Raw genomic sequence first — 27,915 nt, forward strand, 5'->3', positions numbered from 1 at the left:
TACTCTTAACCAATCTGCTAGATTTTGCCTTAAATGATCAAATTTTTACCCCATTTTGTGTGTGTGTGTGTGTGTGTGTGTGTGTGTGTGTGTGTGTGTGTGTGTGTGTGTGTGTGTGTGTGTGTGTGTGTGTGTGTGTGTGTGTTTGTGTGTGTGTGTGTGTGTGTGTGTTTGTGTGTGTGTGTGTGTGTGTGTGTGTGTGTGTGTGTGTGTGTGTGTGTGTGTGTGTGTGCGCGTGCGTGCGTGCGTGCGTGCGTGCCCGTTATCGCGGACAAAACCGGCTGTCTAAATACAAAATGTGAATTGCCTGGCTAAAACTATAGGACTTGTAATTAAGTGGTAATAACTACTTTCTCTGCTTTCTGTGGTTGCTTCAAGCTTGCAACCAGTTAACCTGCTAACATATAAAAACCCGTGAAATCGAACAATAATGAAACTTTATCTAAACTTTTTCCCCCTCGTCTACATAACTGCTGGATCGAGTTATTATAGCCCGGCCCATCTGGTGCAGCAAATGGCCCTAAACTCACCAGGGGGAGAGAGAGAGAGAGAGAGAGAGAGAGAGAGAGAGAGAGAAAGAGAGAGAAGAGGGGGGTCGGGTCGGATTGAAAACAGATCAGGTCTGAAGGAGGATTCTCCGGCAGTCCGTCTACAAACAAGCCTTCTGGTTACAACTTTAGTGAAAACTATCCCGTTTAGTTTGGTGAGACTCGTCTGCTATTCAGAACACAAGATGGATTAAAGGCTTGCCTGTGTGTGTCTATCTGGGGGATGCCGCACAAACAAGTTGGTGTTCGACTTCTTTTTCGCAACACGTTTTTCTTTTCTTGAGTTAGTTCATGGAGTTTCAGGTCTGCGTCAGAAGAACACGGGCTCGTTTTTTGTGTCTTACATTCAACCGTGACTTAGTTTTCGGGAATCAAAACTTTCCTTTTCGGACAAAGTCACTTCAACTGCAAGCAGAGCGTCTGATTTAGAAGATAAAGACAGACAGCGGAGAAGGTAAGAAGAAAGGCACTTGGCGATGCTGTGTGTGTGTGTGTGTGTGTGTGTGTGTGTGTGTGTGCAGCTAAACTTCTTCTGTCCCGTTTGAAATTGCATGGACGAGTTTTCATTTCTATTCGACGTTTTTACAGCACTCCGTTATTATTGCCCAGTGTTTAGTTTTTGACTCTTTGAATCGCTCTACTCCGTTTTTATTTTTGTTGCATGTGCGTGTCAAGGACAGATGAGGCTTTAGGGCAACTTCACATCTCATTTGCACTTTGAACTTATCTGACATGAGGAATCTAAAAAATCTGTCCTGCAACTTGATCCATATGTGAAGAGATGTGATCAGAAAGGCTCGGCGCCAATCCTTTAACGCAACTGCGAAAAACTGAGGTAGCCTAGCCTACAACCACATAGGCCTATATTAACTTTCTTTATTGTTGCACGTTAGTTAAAAAAAGAAAAAGGAAATAAAATAAAATAAAAATAAAAGTTTTACCGTGAAGAGTTGAAGAGTGACTCACGTGTACACTATGTGCAGCTGTGTGATTGCTATACTATACAAAAGAACAATTTCAATATTTTACAAATAACAAGGCTGTTTTTATTTTGTTATTATATTTATGTTTTCATTCCAAACAGTTATATATATATAGCCTTTTAGCCTCTATACGATGGGAAACAAACACTACGTTATGAAGTCAGTGATAGAGAATGGCTACAAGTTTGCAGGCTAATTCTCAAATCATCAAACATCTCGTGATGAAACTATACACAAACTGGGTTCATACATGCCTTAAGGCTGCATAAGCTGTGAATGTAACAATAAAGAAACCTTCTGCACAACTTTGGAGCCTGTTGTAAATGCACTGTTAATTTATCCATGTGTAACTCTAGGGTAGGCCTACATATGAGGTCAGGTTGAAACCTTGTATGTCCCAAACTCTTATACTTTTCAGAAAATGGGAACAATAAGATCTGGTCCAATGGATCCAATGTAGTTATTATTTGGCCTATCAGTAATACTTTTCATTGCTATTTTATTTGTATACTTTATCACATTTCCCCCCAAAAATAGCAGATCTACGTGAGACAATGCAAAACATTGCGAGCTTGTAGATCTGCTGTTTTGTGCAACTTTTGTTTGACACTGTAGTATAACCAATAACACTAGTAGAGCATTAACCCCCATTAAAAAACATGAGTAGGTAAAAGTATATAGCAATATGAGGTTTCCATGCACACAGAATGAAATGTAAGCCATCATGGGCCCATTTGGCTCCATTTTGCACCCTTTCAGAGTGACTTTGTATTTGTGTTGATGGGGATGAATACAGTACCAGTAGAGAGTGTGACAGCTCTCTGACAGTCCTCCCTACTGCTCCATTGTTGAAAGATTCACAGTTGGGCTGTTTGCTCTCCTGGCTGAGCAATCAACAAACACTCCAGGCCTTTGTGGGGCCCTTAATCTGCTATATTTGCTGTTAGCTTTTACCCCCACTTTCTAATAGGGGCCCCTAATGATTTGCAAGCTCATCTAACCACATACAGACTCACAAGTCTCACATATAGTCGCTCATTGAAGAGAGCAACCGTGTGTGTGTGTGTGTGTGTGTGTGTGTGTGTGTGTGTGTGTGTGTGTGTGTGTGTGTGTGTGTGTGTATTGGGGTTTGCTCAAGGCCGCTCCCTGTTTCTACTACGCTGTAATAATTTACATTTCAGAATCAAACAGATTCTTCTCTTTGGCACATGCGTGTGTGTGTGTGTGTGTGTGTGTGTGTGTGTGTGTGTGTGTGTGTGTGTGTGTGTGTGTGTGTGTGTGGTTTGTGGCATGTTAATAAGGAACAGACCAAGAAAACTATAGATTGGAAGTTGTTGGAAAATGTTTGGTTTTCAGTTTTCACACTAAAGCAGGGCTGCCTCCATAGAACACGAAACATCATAACAGACCGAACATATATAGTATTACACTGTTCTCCACTATACACCTGACACCATAATTTAGTGAACACAATCATTCACTTAACACAATAATAGGCTACAATGAACATAATAATTGACTTAACACAATAATATAGTGAACATACAATAATACACCTAACATAGTAATACATTTAACAAAAGATTACACTTAACACACTGCTAAATCTAATTCACTATAATAATAGTATAATACACAACACCATATAGCATGCATATACTGAACACAAGGACTGCATGATGATGGTAACGTGTTATCTTGACAATATCAATCTATTTATTTTTTCACAACTTTAGATTGGGCTACATCATTTTAAAGTCGTTATTTTCACAAATAACAGTGATTAACCCTAATAATGTTGAACAAAACATTGATCAAAATTATTTAACAGCAACATTCATCTTTCTGTCAATCCACACCATTGATCGACAGTGAAGTAAGTTGTTTATTTATTTATCCATTCGCAAATTCATTTATTCTATGTTTATATTATTCTAATGAGCAGTCTATATAGTTATGTCATTTTGGATTTCACTAGCCATGGCAAACTGTGGATCTTGAGGCTGAAAAGGTTGCCCACACCACTGACTTACACCATTCATGATAATCACCACAACACAAGAATAGACGCAGTATCGCAGCCCTCACCATAACTTCACCTCCTTGACCCCTGACCCCTGACATGACATAGGCACTGGAACGGCGAAGAAGGCACTGTTCAGCCCTGTTCATTAACTTTGTGTTCTATATTATGGCGTGTTCAGTTCTGGCGTGTTCAATAATGCTGTGTTCAGTAACGTCGTATTCAGAAGCATATATAGTGTTCAGTTCCTGTATATTCAGTTATTTTGTGTTCTTACGTGTTTAACTGTGTTCAATAACACCGTGCTCAGAAGGTTCAAGGTTGTGCTTTACTGTTACATCTTGGGAACAGGTACTTAAGAGTAAAACGTATTTTTGTTTGGCTTCCTTCAGACAATGAGCAGGTAGTAATGAACTAATAATAACAAAACTGTAAAAAGATACATCAGCGTGTGTTGTGTTCAGTAACACAGTGTTCAGTAAGAGTGCGTTTAGTAATGTCATCTTTATGTCGTGTTCATGTTCTGTACCGTACCATTCAATGTTCTGTGTGTTCAGTAAAATAGTGTATAATGCATGTAATGTCAAATGTGTTCAGTTATGTTCAGCAATATTATTTTCAGTATCATTGTATTCAGTACCGGCATGCTCAGTAGCATTGTGTTCGGTAGCCTATGTCATGTTCAGTAACGGCATGTTCAGTAAAGTCATATTCGGCAACATCGTGTTCAGTAATATTATGTCCAGTAATGTTCAGTTCCGTGAACATGGAAAGTTATAATTCCTAGAAATTGTACGTGGGTTGTGGTGGGTGGTGGTGTGTGTGTGTGTGTGTGGGTGTGTGTGTGTGTGTGAGGGGGGGGAGGTAAAGGCCTTGGTTGTTGGGCTAAAAAATGTTTGCACTGGAATTCAGTGGCTGTGGATAAAATACAGCTGGTTTCCTTCTCTCCCTCTTATTCCACGCCTCTCTCTCTCTCACTGGCTGCGCACACACACTCACTCTCTCACTGTCTCTTTCTCTCCATCTGTCTGTCTTACTTTTGGGCCTTGACTTCTGTCATTGAAGACATGCTACAGTCAGCAAAATTACATTATACATATATAATATGGAAAGTCTTTTGGCGGGAGATTGGGGTTCAAATCCCGGTTACAGCATGAAATGTACAGCTTTCAACTTCAGATTAGCACTCATGCAGGACTTTACGGTGCAAAGTGGATTGAAACAGATGAGAGGGAAGCAGAGAGAGATAGAGAGAAAGAGTAAGAGAGAGAGAGAAAGAGAGGTTCTTATATAGGGTACTTCAGTGAAGCTCTGAGGACAATCCTCGTTTGTTTTACACAAGCTGCCTCAATCACCCTGCAGCGCGAGAGGTTAAATACGATCACATCATATCCAAGATGTGAAGGTGTGTGTGTGTGCGCGCACCATGAGCCCCCTCCACCCCTCCTCTATTTATGTTTGAGGAGTGATGAGTGGACCCTCGAATCCTGACATGGACATCAAGGTCACACCCGGTCCATTTCTTTTGCCATTGCCTTCACAAGAAAACATCAAAAGACACACAAACACACACACACAAGCATGCACGCCAGCCGTACGCATGTACGCGCACTCACGTGTGCACACACTGACACACACGCACACACACAACGTCAGGATGAGAGAATGTGCCGTGCGTTTAACAAGCCGTATGCTTAAATGAGCGACATGTTCATTACAGAGTGATTGACCTCATCAATCACAGAGAATTTCAGCCTCATCAAACACATGCAGGAACGCAGAATTACACAGGAAATGGTTCTCAGTGAAAGAAAAAAGAACTCTAGATCCTCGACCATGCAAGTCAATAGACCAGGCAGACACAACGCACACATGCTTTCATTCTATTAAACCCTATACTCGTTTCTGTCGGAGGGGGGGAAACCTTGTATGTCCAATACCTTTCCTTTTCGGGAACTGTAACATTTTTCAGAAATCTACAATCTATATTCACTACTTTTACTTGACACTGACTGTTGTAGGAGGAAGTAGTGCGTTACACTACGAAAAAAACGTAAAAAGTAGAAGTTTTGAAACACAAGGTTTCTACCCGATAGCCATGATATACTCATTGACCACCAGGGACGCCCAGGGGTCCATACTTGTTCCCCTCATTTTTCCCTACAAGAGCTTGTAAATGTACTTCTTCTATGTTCAGTTAATGTTCACTTATTTCCGCCAAACGTTCTCCTTGTAGGACATGCACAGAATAGGGAGGCTCAGAGGTTTATATGAAGCAATACGTTTTAAAACCATGATTTGAACGCTGGTCTCCCATGTGAGAGACAGACCAAACATCTGCCGCCAAGCCTGCATTGGTGAGGGGAGATACAGTATAATGTACACGAGTTTCAGGTAGGACTACTTGTAGGTACAGTGGGTACTAACACTAAGCTAAACTAAACTGTCTGTACCATCAGTATTTTGCAGTGGGGGGATTTTCTGCTGCCAGAACCATAAAAGCATCTAAACAGACGCTCATCATCGTCGTTTGTGCAGAAAGAATGAACCTCCAACACATCTGATGGTGTGTTGTGTATACAGTTTATACTGTCTGTATGATGTATGATGTGTCCTCACTGACACCACAGAGATTGCATGCACACTTACAACTCTCTCTCACACACACACACACAAACACACACCCCTGATTTCTGACTCATCTCTTTCCGAAAAGCAGCCTGTTTCTCCCCGAACATCATCAATTGTCTATCGGCTCACAATGGAACAATGACATCACAACTGTGAGCCTCTTTACACGAAGCCCTTCCCAGTTCCCAGGTCACTGGAGGTCATGACGGTTGTAGGAGGAGTGTATGAATGTGTGTGTGTGTGCGTGCCTGTCTTTCTGTGTGCTTTTATTAAAGAATGTCCTCATACGAATACTAAAACCGCGTGCGTGCGTGCAAATACACAGCATAGTTTTTTCGAGCATCATAGTTGCTGTTAGTATTGGTCAAGTTGTAGTGTTATATATTGTTGCATGATATTGTTTTACTACAGACAGTACCAGATTTATGATTTATGATAAATACAGCTGCACTACAGCTTTTGAGATATGTTGTTTAGGAGTCAAGTGGTGAACCGACTGCCATCCTACAACATACATAGTCGCTAGTGGGGCTAAAAAGAGTGAAGCTGGGTGATAGACCACTCCCTTCTGTCCACAGGGTTATCTCACTCTCTCATCTCACTCTCTCTTTATCTTTATTGCTATCAAAAACATCCCCCTCTCTCATTTTCTTTCTTCCTGCCCCTCTCATTTCTCCCCATATTCCATTCTTTCCGCCCCCCCCCCTCTCCCTCTCTCCCTCTCCCTCTCCCTCTCCCTCTCTCCCTCTCTCTCTCTCTCTCTCTCTCTGGCTTTCAGCCAAACTGAGAGTTCCTCATGTTTTGTAATCACCTCATTAGAGAGAGAGAGAGAGAGAGAGAGAGAGAGAGAGAGAGAGAGAGAGGGAGGGAGAGAAAGGGAGAGAGAGAGAGAGAGAGAGAGAGAGAGAGAGAGAGAGGAAGGGGGTGTACTGAGTGGTTTTATCATCAGGACAAATATGTTGATGAGGGTTGATGAGTTCAAAGGCTTCATATGAAGGGATTTGTTCTTGAAAAATGAATGTTTGTTGAAGTTTATTACATTATAGATCACAGACAGGACTGCACACAGGGTTTCTGTCCGTTATGTTGCCATTTCTCAAAACAATCTCGAATGTAATTACTTTGCATGGATACACAGTGGGTCAGAATCACACAAAGAGGACGGAAGGCTCTGTATACAACAAGCACATGTGCAGTGCATGCACCCACACAACACAGGGGAACCCCATTGAGTCACCAGCCCTGGGTGTGACACCACAGGGTGGGGTGCTTGGCCATGCGTATAGTCACACGGTGTCTGTTGGAGCTCAACTCTGCTGCTACAACATGGAAGCGACTGCAGAGAATTCTCTGGCACGCACGCATGCATGCACACACGCACGCACGCACGCATGCATGCATGCACTCTCCCTCGCTTTCTCTCTGCCTAATTCAGGAATCTTTATCTTTATCACTCTAAAACACAAAACCAATATATCTCAGCTTTCCCACTCATTCATATGCACGCACGCACACATGCACACAGCAGAAGACACCGTTGCCTAAGTGAGCGATCTGTAAAATATACTGACAGCTGAAAGCGTCGAGAGTGAGTGCTAACAGCGTGTTTGGGATGAATGACCCTGACTAAGTGTTGAGCGGAGGAACGCCTAACTCAGCACCGTGTTCAGAGCGTTCCTGAGCACAGCTGCATCTCCACAGCACCCCACACTGATACACAATACACACATACTACCTTCAGGTCCACAGCACCCCACACTGACACACAATACACACATACTACCTTCAGGTCCACAGCACCCCACACTGACACACAAACTACCTTCAGGTCCACAGCACCCCACACTGACACACAATACACACATACTACCTTCAGGTCCACAGCACCCCACACTGACACACAATACACACATACTACCTTCAGGTCCACAGCACATCACACTGACACACAATACACACATACTACCTTCAGGTCCACAGCACCCCACACTGACACACATACTACCTTCAGGTCCACAGCACCCCACACTGACACACAATACACACATCTACCTGTAAATTAAACTATACTACATGTGTTTGACTTAGCGATGCACACACACACACACACACACACACACACACACACACACACACACACACACACACACACACACACACAGTTGTAATGACAAAGTTATCACAGCGGGATCTACTTAATGTCCATTCAGTCTGACTGTTTCACCATCGGGACTGAATCTTTCCCGGCGTGATGGTTCAAACCCTGTCTAAAACTCTGGAGAGGAGATGAAGTGAGCGTTTGTGGATTCCTCCATGCGTGGGACGGTGTTGAGTCTTCACATCTGCTTTCTATCCGTCCAGAGAGACACAGAGATCAACATCAGGATATTGCCTGGAATAGGACGAGAGGTCAACTCTCACATGCTTCTGGTTATTAGATGGCTTGTTAGCTGGATGGGATGAGATCCCATGGAATGTTGAGGTATTGGAACCCCATTGTCCTGTGTCTTAATTAACCGCTTGAACCTTACCGTCCACATTCTGGGAATGTCATAATAGGCAAACTTTTGGCATTGGTATACAGTACGCGTTGTGAGCTTGATGATTGGCTATTTTATTAAGAGATATGGTGTATAGGGAAAAGGTATGGGACCAACAAAGACCCCTGGGGGATGCCATAGTGTGTATAGGCTTTGAATCTCAGTAATTGTAGATTATGTTAACTATTAATTATACTATATTGTAGGGCCAGCTGATATGTTTTGCAATATATATTTTTTAACCAAATACATTATCGATAATAGTAATAGTATAGTAGTAATAATACCTAGTACCGTATTGTGATCATATCAATGTTATTTATACATTTTCAAAACATTTTGAAAGTATAAAAAGGGCTTAAGGCAGGGGTATTCAACTAAATTATTTACCCCCCCCCCCCCAAGATATTAATCTCACCTGTCCACTTGACAACACACTACCCTATTTTCACAACTTTTATTTAAAACGCTATCTCAGAATAGATGTAGACCTATTTGTCAGTGCAGCAACATAATTGCCTTCCTTGATGCATTAGCGAGCATCAACGACCATCAGCTGGTCACAGACACATGCACACACCTCCCCTCTGCAGTGCTCTACTGAAAGTGACTGCATGTAGTCGATCTCATTTATCTCCAAAAGCCGTTGAATATGAAGATTTTTTTTAATGTATTTATTTATTTTAACTCTTCCACGGGCCGGTCCAACTTGATTGACGGGCCGGATTTGGCTCGCAGGCCGCCAGTTGAACAGTCCTGGCTTATGGGAACAGACAACCTGCCACAATATTATGATATCCAAAATGGCAGATTATATAGTCTCAGCATCATGATATTAATATAATATTGATACATTTCCCAGCCCCACTTACTATTTGTATGTCATATAAACCTATCTTTTATCTAATAAATAATAATATGCGACTAGTTAAAGTCTAGAGATTGAATCCTTCCTGAAACAAGTTAACTTCAGCACCAAGTTTTCCCACAGAACCTTCCGTTTCAAGTTGTCTTTGTGGGCATATTATGGCAATAGCCCTGCTTCATGGTTGAGTGATTCGAACCTATACATGTGTGACAGGGTGAATCAGTGTAATGGTATACATGTGTGACAGGGTGAATCGCTGGAATGGCTAATGCATCTCTGGAAGAGCTCTCTGACCTCCAGAGCCATGACTTCAAAGACTCACAGGGAGACGTGTCTCCAAAGACAAGTGATTCACGCCTGGAGAATGTGGCCTGGTCTCTGTCTAAACTTGTCTCATTCCACAGGTCTCGATCTCTATAAGGTGCCATCCGCTAGAATGTGCCATCTCTCAGCCTGGTCTTGTATAAGTGCTTTCGTTATTACACAAAAACGCTAGGGCTACAAACCATTTCTGTAACGCGATAAAATGTGTGTCGATTTCACACGGTTACTTTGCCTCCCGTTATAACATGCCAAACACTGATTGATGTCTGTATAAAGCATACAGATAAATGGTATATTACATTTTAGATAGATTCCCAAACATATTTATCACACAAAGACCAGCAGTGTTAATTTTGTAATTTCTTAGTCGACTAAATATCAAAACCTTAGTCTTTTAGTCTTAGACTTATGGCTGTCCTTATTGTGAAATATGGGAGCCATTGAAAAAATCTATGAAAAAGAAAATAGTGAAAATAGCTGTTGTACAAGCTCACAACGCATCACATCGATTAAAAATGTGTATGTATTTTTGAAATTAGATCCACAAGCTTACAACGTGTCACTTTGAGACGCGCTGTAAGCTTGTACATCCGCTATTTCTGCTATTTTCCCCCTTTTTTGTATAAAATTATTAAATTAGGGCCGGGACTAATTGCGATTAATTTAGATTAATTAACTACAGAAAAATTAATCGCGATTAACTACAGATAAATTAATCGCACCTTTTTTTTCACCGCGGAACATTTCTCACTGGGCACTTTTCTATAGTACTGAAAACTGGAAATAATAAAAAGTCACCCCATTTTGTGTTGCCTAGAACTGGAGGTCTGACAAAAAACAGTAACAATATGAAGTAAGTACAGATTTGTGATGTCACTGAGATGTACTTGTTACTGTTACTAAAAAAAATTCAGACCTCCAGTTCTAGGCAACACAGAATGGGGTGACTTTTTTATTATTATTTCCACAACAGGTATATTAATGACAGTAAAATGTTGAAAATGAGGGGTATCCTGTAGTCCCTATTCATTGATTCACTGGGATACCAAAAAACATTACAAAAAAAGGTTTCTCGCTGTTCTCGGGTTGAATATTGATATGCGATTAAAATGTGATTAATCTAGATTAATTAATCGCAAAGCCTCTGATTAATTAGATTAATTTCTTTAATCGAGTCCCAGCTCTATATTAAATATATCAGTAATTTCTTAGTATATTTATGTTATTGGTCATATCTGCCGTGTGCAATTCTTTTATTACAAGGCCTTAAAGACAATCTGAAATTGTATTCATTATGTCGTCCAATGTTCAACGCCAAACTTGTAAGACATTAATCAACTTAATTTTAGCTCCCACTATTATAATGTGCCATCCATTACCACTGTATGTGCTCTGCAATAGTGTATTCTGTTATTTTGTTCTTTTATAATGTGCCATCCATTACCACTTTATGTGCTCTGCAATAGTGTATTCTGTTTGCCAATGGGAGAACAATGGCTCGTCCATTACTACTGTCAAAACAGAAGGCTTCCAGTTCAAACTGAGCCACGCTGCTCCTCAAAGAGGGGATGTCAGATCAGATGTGATAAGATCCCAACTCCACTCGCCTCCCGTTAACAGCGCTGCTTTGTTCCACCTGTTTATACAGATTACCATCACTCAAGTGATGGAAATGGCTGAAAAGAGGTGGAACCTAAACAGGAGAGTTCACTTGAAAAGACATCTGTATTTGAAGTCTCTGAGCTGCGTTTGTCTGAAAAGACGCTTTTCTCAAAGTGTTGTTAATTGTCCTTAACCACACATCCCTGTCCTTTGGCGAACATTCAGCAAAAAGAAATAACAGATCTACATGATCACACCGACTTGTGGTTGTAGTTCTGCTATTTTTGACAGACAGATTTGTTTAAACCCTGGGGGACACAAGTCTAGCCCTTTTGACGTTATGAATTGACGGCAGGAGCAGAACGTGAGGTTTCAGTATGGGAGTCACGCTCCACAGACACACCCTCTGCAATGTGGTTTCAGAAACTCTCCATCATAGTGCAGAGTTTCGAAGACTGGAGCAACTGTGTTGTCCTTGGAGCGAAGCACTCTGGGTAAGTAAAAAGGTTCTGCCATGGAGCAAACACATGGGCTAAGCTAAATTAAACTACTATGGACTTGGTTGACTGCAGGGTCCCAGACTAGGCTTGATGCCTGACGCTCCTTTTTCCCTATACACCCAATGTCAGCGGAAAATATAGCGGGTTAAGCTTTTAGATCGGCTATTTTTGCTTAATGTTCACTCCCAGAATAGGGAAAAGTCTTTCTAACATTCTGTGAACAGTCAATACGGCCAAAGGTCTGTGAGAATGCTCACATACTTTCACGTCTTTATAGAAATCTTCATGTTCATGTTTTCATTGTCTTTTTCATGTGTCCATCCATTCCTGCATGGTTGAATTCCATTCCGTACTATACTGTCTTTGTACAAACTAGATTAGACGCTTCTGTAACTCAGGTGGCGTATGGATCTGGAAGGCCAGACGGCAGACGTGGTCATATCACGTTTCTGACTAAGATGCAAAAGTATGCAATAACAGAGGCCTTCTTCTGGCTGGAGGTGGTGGAACGCTTAGCGTTCCTGCATGTGAAACCTGAGCACAAGTCTGCAGGTAGCATCATGAGGGTATCACTTCAAAACCAAACAGTTGGTGAGGTTGTCTGCATGCCTGTGTGTGTGCGAGCGCGCGTGTGTGGTGTGCTGGTGAAGCTGCGTGCACCCGTTGTGTACGTGTTCACTTATGTGTACTGCCAGGAAATGGATCGTACCAGCATCAGTGTCACACTGTGACTGGGAGATAGCAGGAGAAGAGGGAGAGAGGGGGAGAGAAAGAGAGAGAGGGGGAGAGAGACACAGAGAGACAGAGAGGTTGGTTGGTTGAAGATGAGACACTTTGATGTGTGTGTTTGCATTCCTGTGTGTTGGTGAAAGGAAAGCTGCTGAACGCTGGCAGAGCAAAGGAACACTTGAGAATGAACCAAGTGCTACTGAATATATACACCATGAGAGATGGAGAGGGGGGGTGGAGAAACAGACAGCGGTGCCATGTCGTTTGTTTCTCTGCGTTTTCCCCCCCTGCATATACTCACATGCACGCACAGACTCTAAATTAAATCCATTTTGACCTGAGATCAGATTCTAAAAATGACTGTTTGAAAATGACAGTTTTCTGAAAAAGCTATGTTTCTATGTCAGTCGTTTTTCGATTTTTCCAAAATAGCTAAAGCATAACATAATGCTAACACCAAAAGGGGTTCCCGCCTAAAATGGGTTAAGTGAACTGTTTACCGACACCGTTAGTTCAACCTGCGTGATCATAGCACGTTTATTGACATAATAATACATGAACACATACATAGTCGTGTACCAATTCTGTGTTTAGACGATGACAAACCTCATGAATGACACATGCTGTACAGCATGGTGACATCATGCGGTTCACACGATGACATCGCTGGTTCATTAGTCATTAGGTTTTTTCCACCAAACCTCACTAGAATAACTGACCCGCCAAGGCTTCAGAACCGCAACCTCATCCACATAAACACTTCAGTCCGGTCCAGTGTGACAGCCTCAGTACCAGACCCAGCAGACTGTGCACGTGTGTGCAGGCGTACGTGTCTTGAAAGGGTGTGGCCCGCTTGCATGCAGTCACATGATGCAAGCGGGGTGGTTTGAGGAGGAGGGGGGGGAGAGATTGGGTGGCGTCTGATCCATGTTCGCACCACACCGCGCTGACCAGCCAACCAGAAGATGGGAAAAGAAGCGCTCCCCTTGTTAGCTTGTTCACCTCTGGCCTCTGCCATCTGTGCGTTTGGTTCCCGACACCTGTACCCGCCCGTCAGCACCAGGTCCCCCAACCACGCGGGGCAAGCAGGGTCTGGTCAGCAGGGAGACGCAACCAACAGGGGGGCGGAATGTCACAGCTCCACAGAGCCACGGGGGGTCGTAGTGTGATGGGGGAGGGGGGTTGGTTCGGGGTGAAGTTTGGGCCACGTTTAAGAAACGCACCAAAATCAAGTACAATCTCACCTATCTATGTTTGACATTTTAAATTGTTTATTCCAAGGATGCTGTTTGAAGAATAAAGGATAATTGTTCACACTTTACAAGCAAATACTGCTGTATAGTATGATAATAAATACTGTGTTATAGTATGATAGTCACTTTACTTAAAGCTCAGCCATGCTATAGCATATTATTTATGCTTATGAGACATTATTCCATTTCAGAAACGTAATGTCTGATGATACATTAGCACACTTCTCCAATCTCCGTCAAGTGTAGAAGAAGTTATGGAGTTGAATAAAGCCTTTCAAGTATCAGTGAGTTTTATTCTAATGCATAGACGAATGAATCCTCAAAACCCTGATTATTTTATGTGGAGAGGTCTGTGTGGAAGACTTCGAACTTGAATAATAACCTCAAAATGTTTGGATTTGATGCCAGGGCCATTTTGTAAAGGTGTAGATTTCTTTCAAATGATGGTGACTGGTTTTTAAATGGAACCAGAGAGAAATATAACCATGCCAGCTGGCATATTCCTATATTTCTACACCACAGACACCACAGAGTACAGGAGGCACTATCAGTGTTGCCAGATTTGAGAGAAATAAACAACCAGATAGATGAAAACAAACCCAAAAGAAGCGACTCTGCCAAACTTTAAAACCTATATACATTGGCTATTTGAAAATAATCTAATAATCTACAAGCTGGATTATCTGGATTAATTCAACATTAGGAAACGAGCCCAAATAAGCAACTAAAGCTTAGAAACAAGCCCGAAAGAGTGCAACACAATATTTACAAGCAACTTTACATAAAAACAAGGCCAAAGCCGCTTATAATAAGCAGACATGGCCAACACTGGTCACTGTGTCCACTGTCTAGACAACACATTTCATGAAGCAGTTACCTGGTTGAACTGCTTTCAAGGGTGCTTACAACATACAGGCTCATGTCTTTCATCTGTTTGCTTCAGGAATTAGGACTGCATTACAATATATCTTTTTTTGTTTAGGCTTTTTAGGCTATATTATTACCAAATCAAAGTGAAACATTTGAATAGATTGATTTTATATAATCAACGATTATTGTGATTAACAACAATTTTATCGCACACTGGTGTTGTGCAGAAGTAGCAAACTGTATTGTAAGAAGAAAATTTATTATATTTACATTTATTTTGATTTATAATAGATTACATTTATTAATCTGATTAGCAGTTGCGCCCCTACCAAGTATTTGGTACCTACTTTCTTACCCCAAACTGACACAGAGAGAGAGAGAGAGAGAGAGAGAGAGAAAGAGAGCTGACATGCTGTAAAAGCAGAACGAAAATGTCTCTTTAGATCTTTATTTGGTACCAGATGTTCATCAAGCCTTGAAACGGTAAAAGGGAGGATCCACACTCCTCTCGTAAAGGTCAGAGCTTCAACCCCAGACACGTTACAGCATTAAGCGTATATGATCTTAGTGTCGGTACTTGTGACCTCTTTATCTGGGCCAAGGCTTTTCAGCACCAGAACACAACCTGCCTTCTGGCCAGAGCAGGACATGTGGAAGATAAAAGCCAGTGAAAGGGAACATTGAATTCTATCACTGAGGCTGATGTCAGGATGACGGCGGTCAGATCGCTGGCAGACTCAGGGTCGTTTTTGGCAGCGGGAAAAAAGCGAAGCAGATGCCCCCGCTAAACCCGTTAGCCGGCCACCTCTAATCGGCTTACGTTGGCGAGGCGACAGGCAACTGGCACCTCCGAAGGTTCGCAACAGACATGGACGCCGGTCGCCACGGCGGCTGGTACCAGGGCGACATGTTGGATATCCACAGGAAACCAGACGAGTGCTGATAGAGCCATTACTGGCATTTTACACTGCCTGGCTTTCAGCTTTTGCCAGCGGGAGTTCTGCATTTACAAAAGAAAATGGCCAAGGACTGCTGTGTTCTTTCTGTATGGACGCATCACAAATAACGTCTGAATACTGCAACCCATCACTTCTTATAGTAAATAAATAATTAAAAAAATGTTATTTTGGCCGTTCTATGTTAATACAATAGAATGAACAAACCTGCGGTGGTTGTAGTTGGGCTGTGTCTACCTGCTCTTCTATAAACATATTTAGATCCTGTGATCAGTAAGACACCTAGTGCTTGACAAGAGGTATGGCATGAAGCTCAAAGAGCAATATATCTGCTGATAAACGTTAGAAATGTGAGCTCTTGCACGGAGACAGAGGTTTGTACCCTGGGTAGAATATACAAGTCTGGGGCGCCCGCTGGCCTAGTGGTCCAGGCGCATGCCACATATAGACTCTGGCCTGACAGCGCGTTGTGTGTTCAAATCCCGTTCATGACGACCTTTGCTGCGTTCTCTCCCTCCCTCTTTCCTGTCCATCTTCACTTCAACTATCCATAAATGCAGAAGAGCCAAAAACAAATCTTAAAAAAAGAAAGAATATAAAAGTCCTCTTTTCTCTCTGCCGAATGCAACATGTTGTGAGCTTGTAGATCGGCTATTTTCGCCTATTATGACACTATACTACATGTTGCCTGTGCATTCTCCACATAGCAGAAATTCATCTCTTTCATCTCTCTTCTCTGGAAAATAGTTTTAGGCATGCCATGCAGTTGTGTGTCTGTGTGGTGTTGCCTGTTGCGTGTGCTTTGGGTGACAGCCAAGTCATAAACAGGTTGCTTTTATGAGTTTTGATTCTTCAAAGTGCATGTTCGTGTAACATTTCAATCAAAACACTTCCCGTAGCTGCCAACAGGTGTGGACAGACCTTAACCCATTTTGGGCGGGAACCCCTTTTGGTGTTGTAGGTCTTGTAGGTCTGCTATTTTTCGAAAAGAAAATCGAAGAGCGCCTGACATAGAAACATAGCTTTTTCAGAAAACTGTCATTTTCAAACAGACATTTTAGAATCTGATCTCAGGTCAGAATGAGTTAAACGTCACCCCAGTCAGCCCTACATGGACTAACGTCTTCCACATGGAGGCTACATCTCTATTCCACACTTGTGTCATATGAACTCACTCGCCTCTTATCCTTTTTAATTGTTATTATTTTTTGCCATAATGACCTTTTACCATTATTAAAGATGCAATCCATTACAATGTTTTTGTGAATACATTTACATTTTTGACCTGCATTTCATGCCATGAAAGATGTCTTCTATTGAGACATTTAGATGTAGTAGCATGGTAGTTGCATGTAGTAGCATGGTAGTTCATGGTATTTTTCTTCAAAACCTTGAACTCTGTGTTTTCAATATGTATGACACATTGACACTTTAGTACAGTTTCATTGATCAATGATCAATCGATTGAGCATCAGAATAAACACAAGATTTTCAAGTGGGCCCTGATCCAGGTTGAGAACCAGAAAGTTATGCATCGTATAGTTTTCTCGCAATGTTGTTCTTTCTGTGAAAATAGTGATATAGATTGGCTATTTAAAATAATTAATAAAGCTGTGACAATGTTAAGATCTCCACCTACATAACTGCCGAAAATAGGGGCGCCAGGTTGAAAATGATCAACGAGCCAGTCACAGAACACACTGTCAGGCACCACAAACATCTTCTCACCGACACTCGAAAAGCGACTCGGGGAAAGCTTGACCGCAGGCCACTGAGAGGCCGAATAACCTCCGCCTCCACCCCACTCGCCTCTCAGGCATACCGCGACATGTTTGCTCTGCGCTGAGGATGATCTTGTAGGGTCTCCACTAAGTCAAACAAGTGGCACGCTGCCAAGTCATCTAGTAGCCATTCGCACACACGCGAGGACTTATTGACACAGGGGAGGGCGGTCAAAGCCACAGTGCTAAGGGTCCGCTCGCGTTTACAATTGGAATAGAGCGCTCCCTTGTAGGGTCATTACATCCATCAGACGGAGAAAACCTGTGTGTGTGTGTGTGTGTGTGTGTGTGTGTGTGTGTGTGTGTGTGTGTGTGTGTGTGTGTGTGTGTGTGTGTGTGTGTGTGTGTGTGTGTGTGTGTGTGTGTGTGTGTGTGTGTGTGTGTGTGTGTAAGGCCCTGACCTCACCATTAATTCCCTCGACAGGGCAAACACGTTTTCACTCACAGACAAACTGCACGGTAAACACATTGGAACTCACTTTGGCGTTCAGCGCTTACATCACATATATTTCCACAACAATGCTTTAATCTGTATCGCGTGTGTTTCAGCTACAAAACTTTAACCTGCTTATTAACTCCACCTTTTAATGTCCCTCAAACAACAACAGGGCTGTTTAATGTTAAAAAAACAAGCTTTTTTTTGGAAAAGGTTTGGCGGTACTTGGACGAGTGGTGGTTCTCCATATTGAGTGTGATGGTGATTGACAGACAGTATACAGACATGCAATATGATGTCATGACAGACAGACGGACTGGAACACACGCCCTGTCTGGAACCGGACAAACGCAGCATGTGAAATTACTCCACAGTTTAGAAGAGAAGAAAATTACCCATTACAATTTGGAGCCTGTGTGTGTGTGTGTGTGTGTGTGTGTGTGTGTGTGTGTGTGTGTGTGTGTGTGTGTGTGCACGCCTGTCACATCTTGTGTTAATCTATCCATTTTATAACTTTGAGGGTGTACAAATTGACGCATAAGGGGCCATTTGGTTCCATTAACACTGAGGATCTTAATGATCTCAATGAGCTCTCAAGAACAATGGTTTACTGTTTCGGCCCGGTGCTTTCGGGCGAGACTAGCTTGGTTTTGAACGTCAAACAGATGCTGAAATGACCATGTAACACGGGCGTCGCCAAAAATACTTCAAAAATAAAATGCACACAGTACGCCTTTAACCTGAACATGTCCTCTCTGTTTTTCCTGTCCAGAGTCTGTCCCCCATGGAGTCCTCTGTGTCCACAGCCGCTGACAAGAAGGACTGTAAAGGAACTGGAATTGATGGGAGCAGCTTCTCCGACCTCCCAAAGAAACCCTCCCCCACCACACTGACCAGGGGTACGTACAACCTAATAATATGCACAACAGTGAACAATATACTATTGTTGCACGGGTTGTATATGTAATTGTATGTATTTCTTTCAGAAACGAATAATGCCCTATTTTATACTTTATACTTTTATTCCTATACTTTGTGCTAAAGGTATGTCACTCATGAACAAGTAGCGAAGATGTGCTTGTAGATCTGTTATTTTGAAATAAAATAACAGGAATGCCAGAATCGGAATCCACTTTAAAGAGTTCTAAGGCATCACAGTGGAAAAAATATGGCAGTGAACCTAAAGAAAGCTCTGTTCAGTTCCAAGTAGAAAATCTTTTTTCCATAAAGAGATGAGATTTCATAACTTAAAATAAATAAATAAAATAAACGCAGGTGACCAACATGTTTCGTGGGGGAGAGCAAGGAGAAAAAGAAATCAAACGGTGCCAAAAGTGTGCTCTGTAAAATTTGTGGAAATGTACTTATAAATCAGCTAATCTTTTAAACAAATTGAAATATCTTGTTTATACATTTGTAAATATCTTGTCCCTGGCACAAGATATTTTCAGATGGGGGTTTGCAGAAAGATACATATCAATTTGAGGGTCGCTGACGTAAAAAGGTTTGAGAACCACTGCTGCACTGAGTACCATGTTAATGATGCTCGGCCGCTGGGTGGCACATGAGAAGATGCAGACCTGAGGAACAGGGCTGTCACTGAGTGGGTGATGAGAAGACCCCCTAATGAGCTCCAAAGACCATCTCCTCACCTCCTGAAGATAAATGTCATGAATTACTTAACGCATTCACACACACGTGCGCACACAAGAGACACACACACACACACACACACACACACACACACACACACACACACACACACACACACACACACACACACACACACAGCTATTTTTTTTACAACACTAAGTCATAACCCCAACTCTTACCACTAAACCTAATCCCTAAATATTTTTATCACTAACTCTAAACCCAAACTGAATATTTACCTAACTACCCAATCATTATCTCTTTTGAGGACAAGGAAAAGGGTCCTCACAATGACTACTTCTCAAATTGTACAGCACTTGCAAAAAAATACAGTAATACACACACACACACACACACACGCGCGCACGCACACACACACACACACACAGCCTGGCAAAGCATGGGCAACACACTGGAGACAACTGAGAGAGAGGGGGGGGGGGGGGGGGGGGGGGGGGGGGGAGTAGAGAGAGCCATAGGGAGATAGGGCAAGAGGGGGGGGGGGGAGTAAAGGAGTGGGAGAAGAACAGGGTGTCGCACAGCGTGGTGACATGTGCTTAACGAGGAGTTCGGTGGCCTCCTGCCACACGAGGAGCAACGAGCATTAATTGTTCAGAGAGAGGCAGGGTGAGAAAGTGGGACGCATCGCGGCCTGTCCTGTCCTGTCTGGCATGTCCACAAAGAAGAGGACACTTTAGTGTCATTCCTTTGTTGTTTTGTTTGTGTGTTCAGGAAAGCAGATAAAAGGAGAAAAAGAAAACAGCGTAAGTGTGAAACCGCTTGAATTATTTACTCAATTATAGAATTATGACCTCTGGGTGATCGGGTGAATATTCCTGCATCGTGAGATTCAGAAGTAGTTGGCAGCAAATGTCACAAGTTATTTAAGAGGTGTCCAGCCTTTGTGTGTGCGTGCGCACGTGTGTGTGTGTGTGTGTGTGTGTGTGTGTGTGTGTGTGTGTGTGTGTTAGAGAGTGAGATAGAGAGACAGTGCATGTTATGCAGTGCAGAGGTCTCATAATTAAAATATGAGCGCTCATGTTTTCATTACTGAATGTGTGATGAAAACTCCCCATAACGAGGCCAGAGGACCTTGTTGTGGGGGGGGGGGGGGGGGGGGGGGGGGGTTATGAATTACTAACGCGGAGCTGTCGGGGAGGGCTGGTGGACGCCGGGCCCCTTTGGGGAGAATCTCTGGCATCTTCAGAGGGGTCCACTGTCGGAAGACACGGTTTGAGTTGTTTTACTGCTTAATGAAAGGCCTGGTGGCCTGCCATCATCACACGGCTACAGTGCTCGGAAGAAGAAAAAAAACAGTGGAAGTAGGACATTAGTTAGGACATCAAGATCATGCTTTAAAGCTCTGCGTTTGTCTTCTATTGGATTACTCTGTTCTTTTCATTTTTACTGCTTCTGCAATTAGTGCACATTGTTGAAAGAAGAGATGAATGTGGGGCGTGTGAATAAATCAACAAACGGCGGAGCGTCCTTAGTGAAATGTAACACAAACCGGCAAACTTTAATGCCTTGTTTGCAAAGAACATGCAACTCTTCAAGAGAAATCCTCCAGACAACAGAGAGAGACCTCTCCACACGACTCCGCAACTTCTGCAGTTCTGAAATCACATACAGTATAACCACGTGAAGCCTAGCATCCATATTCTGTGGAGAATATTCAGCAGAAATAGCAGATCTACAAGATCGTTGGCAAAGAGATTTGGTGTAGATTGTAAAAAGGAGGGGACGGAATATAGAGCCCTTGGGACCCCGGCCGGTCAACATGTTAATAGGGTTTAAGTGGTTGATTTAACTAATTTGATGCACTCACATGAATGTCTATGTATTGCATTTAATCAGCCTTTTCCCTGTCCTGTTTATGTAACATCTCTCTCTCTCTCTCTCTCTCTCTCTCTCTCTCTCTCTCTCTCCTCTCTCACTCACAAAAAAATCATAATTTGCCAGCAGTCACACAAAAATCATGATTTTATGTTGAACGCAAATGGATGTCCATAGATGTGTGTACAAAGTTGTCCGTGCCAGGGTTAGATAAAGCCTGTGTAAGTGTTAAGTCACTAACATTTACACTGTCAGAGACGAAAAAGCATGTCCTCGTTGTCTTTTGAGAATGTGTGTTTTTGTGCTTGCAAAATGGAGCCATCCTTCAAACATCATAAGTCTCCGCCATTGTGTCACTTTATTAAGCCTCCTGTCAGTCTGACAATAACACCAGTCCTTGTAAAACTGCATCTGTGAGTCTTAAACTGAAATGAAAGGAGAGGCGCTAGTGGAGCAACATTTAATCTTTTTTGTGTCAGTTCGAAATAGAACACATATATATTTTTCATTATTCAATTCATTAAAAAAAGTAAGTAATCGCTAAGAAAATAAATAATCAATACAGTCGCAGCCCCAGAGGAGAGAAGAGGGGTGTTGGCAGAACAACAGAGAACGGGTCAGGGCCGCTCTGATATGTATCAAGGTTGCTTTCTGCGGGTCTTGTTAATGGTTTTAAATGGGCGCCCACATTGTGTTTGACAGACTGCATCTGTCTGGACAGCGGGGGGGCAAGCGGGGGGCAAGCAAGCTCCCACAGGCTTTGGCCCCTCTGCAATCCGACACCCGGGGCCCAGCGATTTACGAGTGTGTCTATGTGTCTTGTACGCTAGCGTGTCAGAGTAACATGTGCTCAGATCAAGTACCACTTCCTCCACTGTAAAACATCTCTTTGTTTCAAAGGCGATCCTGCGATGGTCCATGCCAACACGTGCTACACACACACACACACACACACACACACACACACACACACACACACACGCACTTAAGTACAAAATCACTCATCTACACATACGTTTTACTGTACAGCGCTCGGTAGTCTTTAAGTTCTGCGGCCTCGACAACCTTCAACACTAGAGTGTCAGGGTTTCAGATGCGAGTAGTTTTATACAACTATGCACGCACGCACACACACACATGCACGCACACACGCACACACCATTACACCCCCGTTTAAGTTTGACAAAGAGAATGCTTCCACCATCGTTCATCCCAGCCTGACCGTACTGGGCCAGTGGAGCAGCCGTTCGCATGCTAACAATCTGATTATTTCAGACGGTTCTCGTGCATCCTTTAGCCAGCCTTGTTGGAAGCTGCAGCTCGTTGAGATTGATGCTCTTGTGCTTAAAGCAGTGTATCGTTTGTAAATAATCACTCTCCGAGCGCATTGGTTAACTAAAATAAGGAAACCAGCTGTCACCCTCCAAGCTCACTGCGAACAACTGGGTTGAGGATATCATCTGGTAACAAGATTGAGAATGCATGAAAGAGGTTGGAAAAGCAGAAATAGCGCTATGTTGATGCTAAACCCCTCACAGTGAGACCTCAGCTAGGAGGAGCAGAATGACACTGCCAGTGTGTAACCCAAGGCTTCCTAAATGTTTCCATGCCAAGGACCCCAAATAGCCTCTGGCTGCGGCCCTGAAATGTATAGAAAATATAACACATCTGCAATCACATAAAATAAGGACACCATGTTGAAAGTGACCGCTGGCAGCATCCACTTTGAAAACCTCTGGTCTAACCCCAAACCCTAAATGTAAGGTACCAAAATCATGCCTTAGAGCATGTACACATTAACTGTGACCTAGAAAACTGGACCTGAGTTGGCTCTGTACTCTGAACACTTTTTTTTAAAGTATTTTTTCCATCTACACATGTCTTTGCCCAAAATATCGGATCTACAAGCTCACAACATGTTTTGCCACGCTTTGTGAGCGTGTAGATTTGCTAATGTTCCCCCAGAATATGGATGCTGGGGTTCAAGTGGTTTAAGCTACAGTGGATCAACATGCTTCGGTGCGATACTCGAGTGGAGGGTTGGTCTCCCTAGCAACATATGAATGAGGTGGACGACCAGCGATGGGTTAACGATAACATGTGGTGGATGGATGAAAGAGGGAGGAGTGACTGTGCTCCTGTTCTACTCTTCTACTTTTCAATCTCTACTTTACTGCATTCTACTCACCTCTACTCTATTCTCCTCTACTCTAACGTCCGGCCACTAATCTCCCTGAGAAAGGGATTTCTGTCTTTCTCTCCGTGGCCCCTAAATGGGGGTCTTACCCTGCCTTACACAGAGGAGGAGCGATACAAAGAGAGGAGGGGGGTTAGGGTCACACTGGACCCCCCCCCCTCTCTCTCTCTCGCTTGTTTTCAACGTCCTTATTTCACTTAAACTGTAGCACTGTAAGATGGAACAGTAGATTTTGATATCCCCTCCTCTGACCATTCATTTGTATAACTGCTGGGGATGCGTTTTATCCCTGCTTCTGGTCAGACTGCATTAAATGACTGTCTGATAGGTTTGATATTTATGATGGATATCACTATGTATGTTAACCACGTACATTAACCCTATTTTCAATGTGGTGTTTACTGGTTAAATAAAAGTATAATTAAAATTGTATTAAATAGTGCATATTTGGGCCTTACGGAGAAGTATATTAGCCTGGAAACCAGACAAATCTGCAACATGAAGAAGAAAACCCCCTGGGGAGATTGGTCTGGCTCTCCACTCCTCCGTTAGTATTAGATGTCGCTCACCCTAGAGTGGGTGACCATTGAGCAATCAATCAGAGCCCACTATTCAAAGTGGGACTTTTTACTGCTGTGACGTTGCAATCTGTTTGTAACCACCCCACCCCACCCCACCCCAGACTAATATCTACACAGTGATATTAGTCTGGCCTTGCCAGGCTAGAAGTATATGGCTTAATGATCGAGACAATTAGTTCCTGCGCTTCCCGTCCCGTCACTGACCGTGTTTTCTATCTATAGCCTCAGTGTCCCCTGGCTCTTTTACAAACACAGCAAAACATGTCATAGATTTCATCTTTTAAGAGACAAAAGCAGCCTCTTCTGTCCCCTACAGAGGGTCGTGTTGGGAAGGATTCGTCTCGATCGAGTGTCACGCGTTTAGCTCCAGCATATCAATACTTTGTCTTCCCTAATACTTGGATACCTGAGAAGACAGCACAATAACAAGCTTACAGGAAGCCTTATTGACTGTCTCCCCCAATGTTGCATTCTTCCTGTCAGGACCTCACTGTAGTAACAAGAAAACAACGGTAACAGAGACCGATATCTTTTTATGTCCCGGAACGCCTCTGGATTTATGCTTTATCCGTTCTCCTCAAACTCCCAGGTCATCTTCAAGAACTGCTTCAGGCGTCATTTTACAGCTCGTTGCGTTTGTGGTTGGCTGATAATATCCTGGAAGACCGCAATGTCACTTATTGGACCGTGGCCCAAATTCACTAATATATCCAATATCGCAATATTTGTTGTATGTAATATTTTTCTCAGTATTGAGCATCTGTCTGTCCACCATGTTACCTATCCTCAAAAATGGAGAGAGAGAGAGAAAGGTGAGTGAGGAAAAAAAGTGAGAGAGAGAGAACAAAAGTAACGGTTGAGTTTCTGTCTAGAAGGAAGATAAGTGTGCTTATATTTAGTTGTGTGTGAAGGTGATCTCTATCCCTCTCTCTCTCACTCCTCTGTTCCTCTGTATCTCTTTCTCTTCCCCTCTTTCCCACTCTGCCCCCCTCCCACCCCTCTCTCTCTCTCTCTCTCTCTCTCTCCTTAATTGTACGCTGTTGTCGCACACTGAAAATAGTCAATGCATTTAAGCTCACATCATGTTGTGGAAGCGAGTCACGCGACACATAATAGTGAGCTTATTGATCTGTTATTTTTGGCACGCGACACAATCGTATGACAAAGTATAAACTGCATACGACTCTCTCTCTCCCTCTTTCTCTCTCTTATCTAGAGTTTCACTTGGGTCTGGCCAAGTGAGGATTTAAAGATTAGATATGCTAAGTGAGAGCAGAAGGGTACAGAGTGTTTTTCTGTGTTTTCAGGCGCTGTTTGATTGCAGGGGTTTATCAGCATCCATTACACAGTGTTCTAATCAACCATTGCTGGCCTAAATTCAGTACAGGAGACAGCCTCCTCCTGGCGATTGGTAGCAATTGGTCACAAGGGATTTGCATTTTTACTAGATATAGAAATATGTATTTTTATTCTATTTTGTAAGAAGAAAAAAAATAAGGAATTATTGAGCAGTCTCCAGAATATCTGAAGTCTGGACGCATGCCTTTGTTTTTCTTCATTTTAGGTTTGAACTTAGTAAAGAAGCAAAGAGTTCTGAGAAACACTAAAACATATACAGTAGATATTACAAAATGTAACTTATGCACTGCTGGAAAGTTACTCATTTACTGAAGTACTGTACGATCTACAAATGTGCTTTTTGTACAGAGAATACAGGACTTTTACTAGTAGCAGTACTTCACCACTGTCTTAATGTACACATTTTAGACAGTCATTCTCTGAGGCGTCTGTATGCAGATGGGGGAGGGGGGAGGGCCTCTAATGCGGTTGTCAGACATAAATCAGGAAGCAGTGAAAACACATTTCTGATATCGGTCGTTAGTTCGGAACACTCCGCCACGGCTTCAAAGCCCCGGCAGTAAAGAAAAGACGAGAGAGACAGAGAGGAGAGACGGAGAGGGAATGAAAGAAAGGGTTTTGTGCTTAAGGCAAACGTCTCCGCACATAAATCTCTGTTCAGCAGCGGCGTCTGCTCTCATGAGACTCAAACGCAACACGTTGCATTCCTCCGTTTTAGAACCGACCTGGCGAGAGAATATATATGGATGCTTTAGGGGATTAACTCTCTCTCTCTCCCCCTCTCTCTCTGAGTTAGAGTTAGACTCAGGGAAACAAGGAACACATAAGGAACAACTCTGACTTGTGTACAAATGCAACCAAATGGACCTGTACAGCAGAATTTGGTTTCATTTGTATCCGCTCAGAGTTACAAACGGATACATGAACACTGACTTTTTATGGTGTGTTGTGTAGTAATCTCTGCCAGGCTGGGAGGCCAGAAGGCGGAGGTTCTGTCTCTCTCTCTTTCTCCCTCTCCCTCTTTCTGGATTAGTCTCCCCTTCTTCTCTTTCTTGTACTTCATCCTCTCTTTAATAGCATGTCTCTCCCAGCATGCACTGTGTAATCCTCTCAGATACTTCCTGTTTTGTTGGGCTGAGGAGTGCAGGACATCCACCGTCTCTCCTCCCCGCTCTTTTGTTTTGCCTCTCCTCTCCTCCTCGTTGAAAATCCATTCCCACGCACACATTTCCACACCGAAAAAACCAACTTCTCTTGTGACCCGACGTTGACCGCCAGCCACCCCCCCCCCCCCCCACACACCCCCCCAGATATCAATCAACTGGAACCAGTAGGCTGCCAGTCTAATGTATCTTTAACACTCACAGTTCAAGTGAACCAAAATAAACCATCCAGGGAGTTTAGACCTGCTAAAACAAAAATGTGCGCAAGCCATAAACACGGACAGGAGGCGCTTATGTAAACGGCTTGGGGTTTCCTGTGACCTGGAAGGTCCACAAGTTGGACAGTTTGTGGTCAGACAACACCCCCCCGCCCCCCCAACACCATACACCCCCACACACCCCTATAGCTCCCTGCCTGCAGACACAGCTGTGGTCCCCCTGAAATAGAAATAGCCTGTTCTGACTGCATTCCAGTGTGTTGTGGAATATAATCCACATGTGTTGAGTAGATCCGTTCTTTGTGGAACCGTGTTGAATTGATCGGTGTTGAGTGGAGTGCAGAACAGTTTGGAGTTGAACAGTTCATCGTCGAACGGGAACAGCCAGGCACAGGGGAGGTGGTCAGGTGGAGGGTCCGAGCAGAATATCACAGGGAGCAAAGGGAGGAAGATGTCTTGGTATTTACTGGTTCTGGGTGTGTGTGGGTGTGTGTGTGTGCGTGCGTGTTTTGAAGTCATACTGGTGGTGATCTCAGCTCCGGCCCCCCTCAGCTTGGAATCTGTGACTCAGTAATAATCCAGACAACAATAGGGGTCTTCTTTGGTTCGTTTGGGACAAAAGCTGAGTGTGCAATTGTGTTGCAGTGGCTCCCTGCACCTCCCCGGGCAGGAAATTGATTTGTGCCAGCCGGTGCTAGAATTCCTCTGGTGGGAAGCGAGGTGTCTGCTGGTAATCACAGATCTAGACTTACACTCACAATGCCACCCCCTCACACTGACCCTCTGGTGGCACCCAGCAGCTAGAAGACACTTGTCCATGCCAAGGGCCCCCAAATAGCCATAACCTTTGGCCGCGCACACACA

General features: G+C 43.2%; 1 protein-coding gene across 2 annotated transcripts in view; it reads left to right on the top strand.

The window, feature by feature from the left end:
• The first annotated feature begins 573 nt into the window (after positions 1-573).
• gli2a (GLI family zinc finger 2a) overlaps positions 574-27,915 on the top strand; it is a 104,601-nt gene continuing 77,259 nt past the window's right edge. For both annotated transcript variants that reach the window (XM_083776504.1, XM_083776505.1), the window contains exons 1-2: positions 574-1,002; positions 18,817-18,943. In XM_083776504.1, the coding sequence (XP_083632630.1) occupies positions 18,829-18,943 (115 nt within the window). In that variant the 5' untranslated portion in view covers positions 574-1,002; positions 18,817-18,828. The remainder of the gene's footprint in view (positions 1,003-18,816; positions 18,944-27,915) is intronic.

Source organism: Protomyctophum parallelum (assembly GCF_964188405.1).
Source record: "Protomyctophum parallelum genome assembly, chromosome: 11".
Lineage (NCBI taxonomy): Eukaryota > Metazoa > Chordata > Actinopteri > Myctophiformes > Myctophidae > Protomyctophum > Protomyctophum parallelum.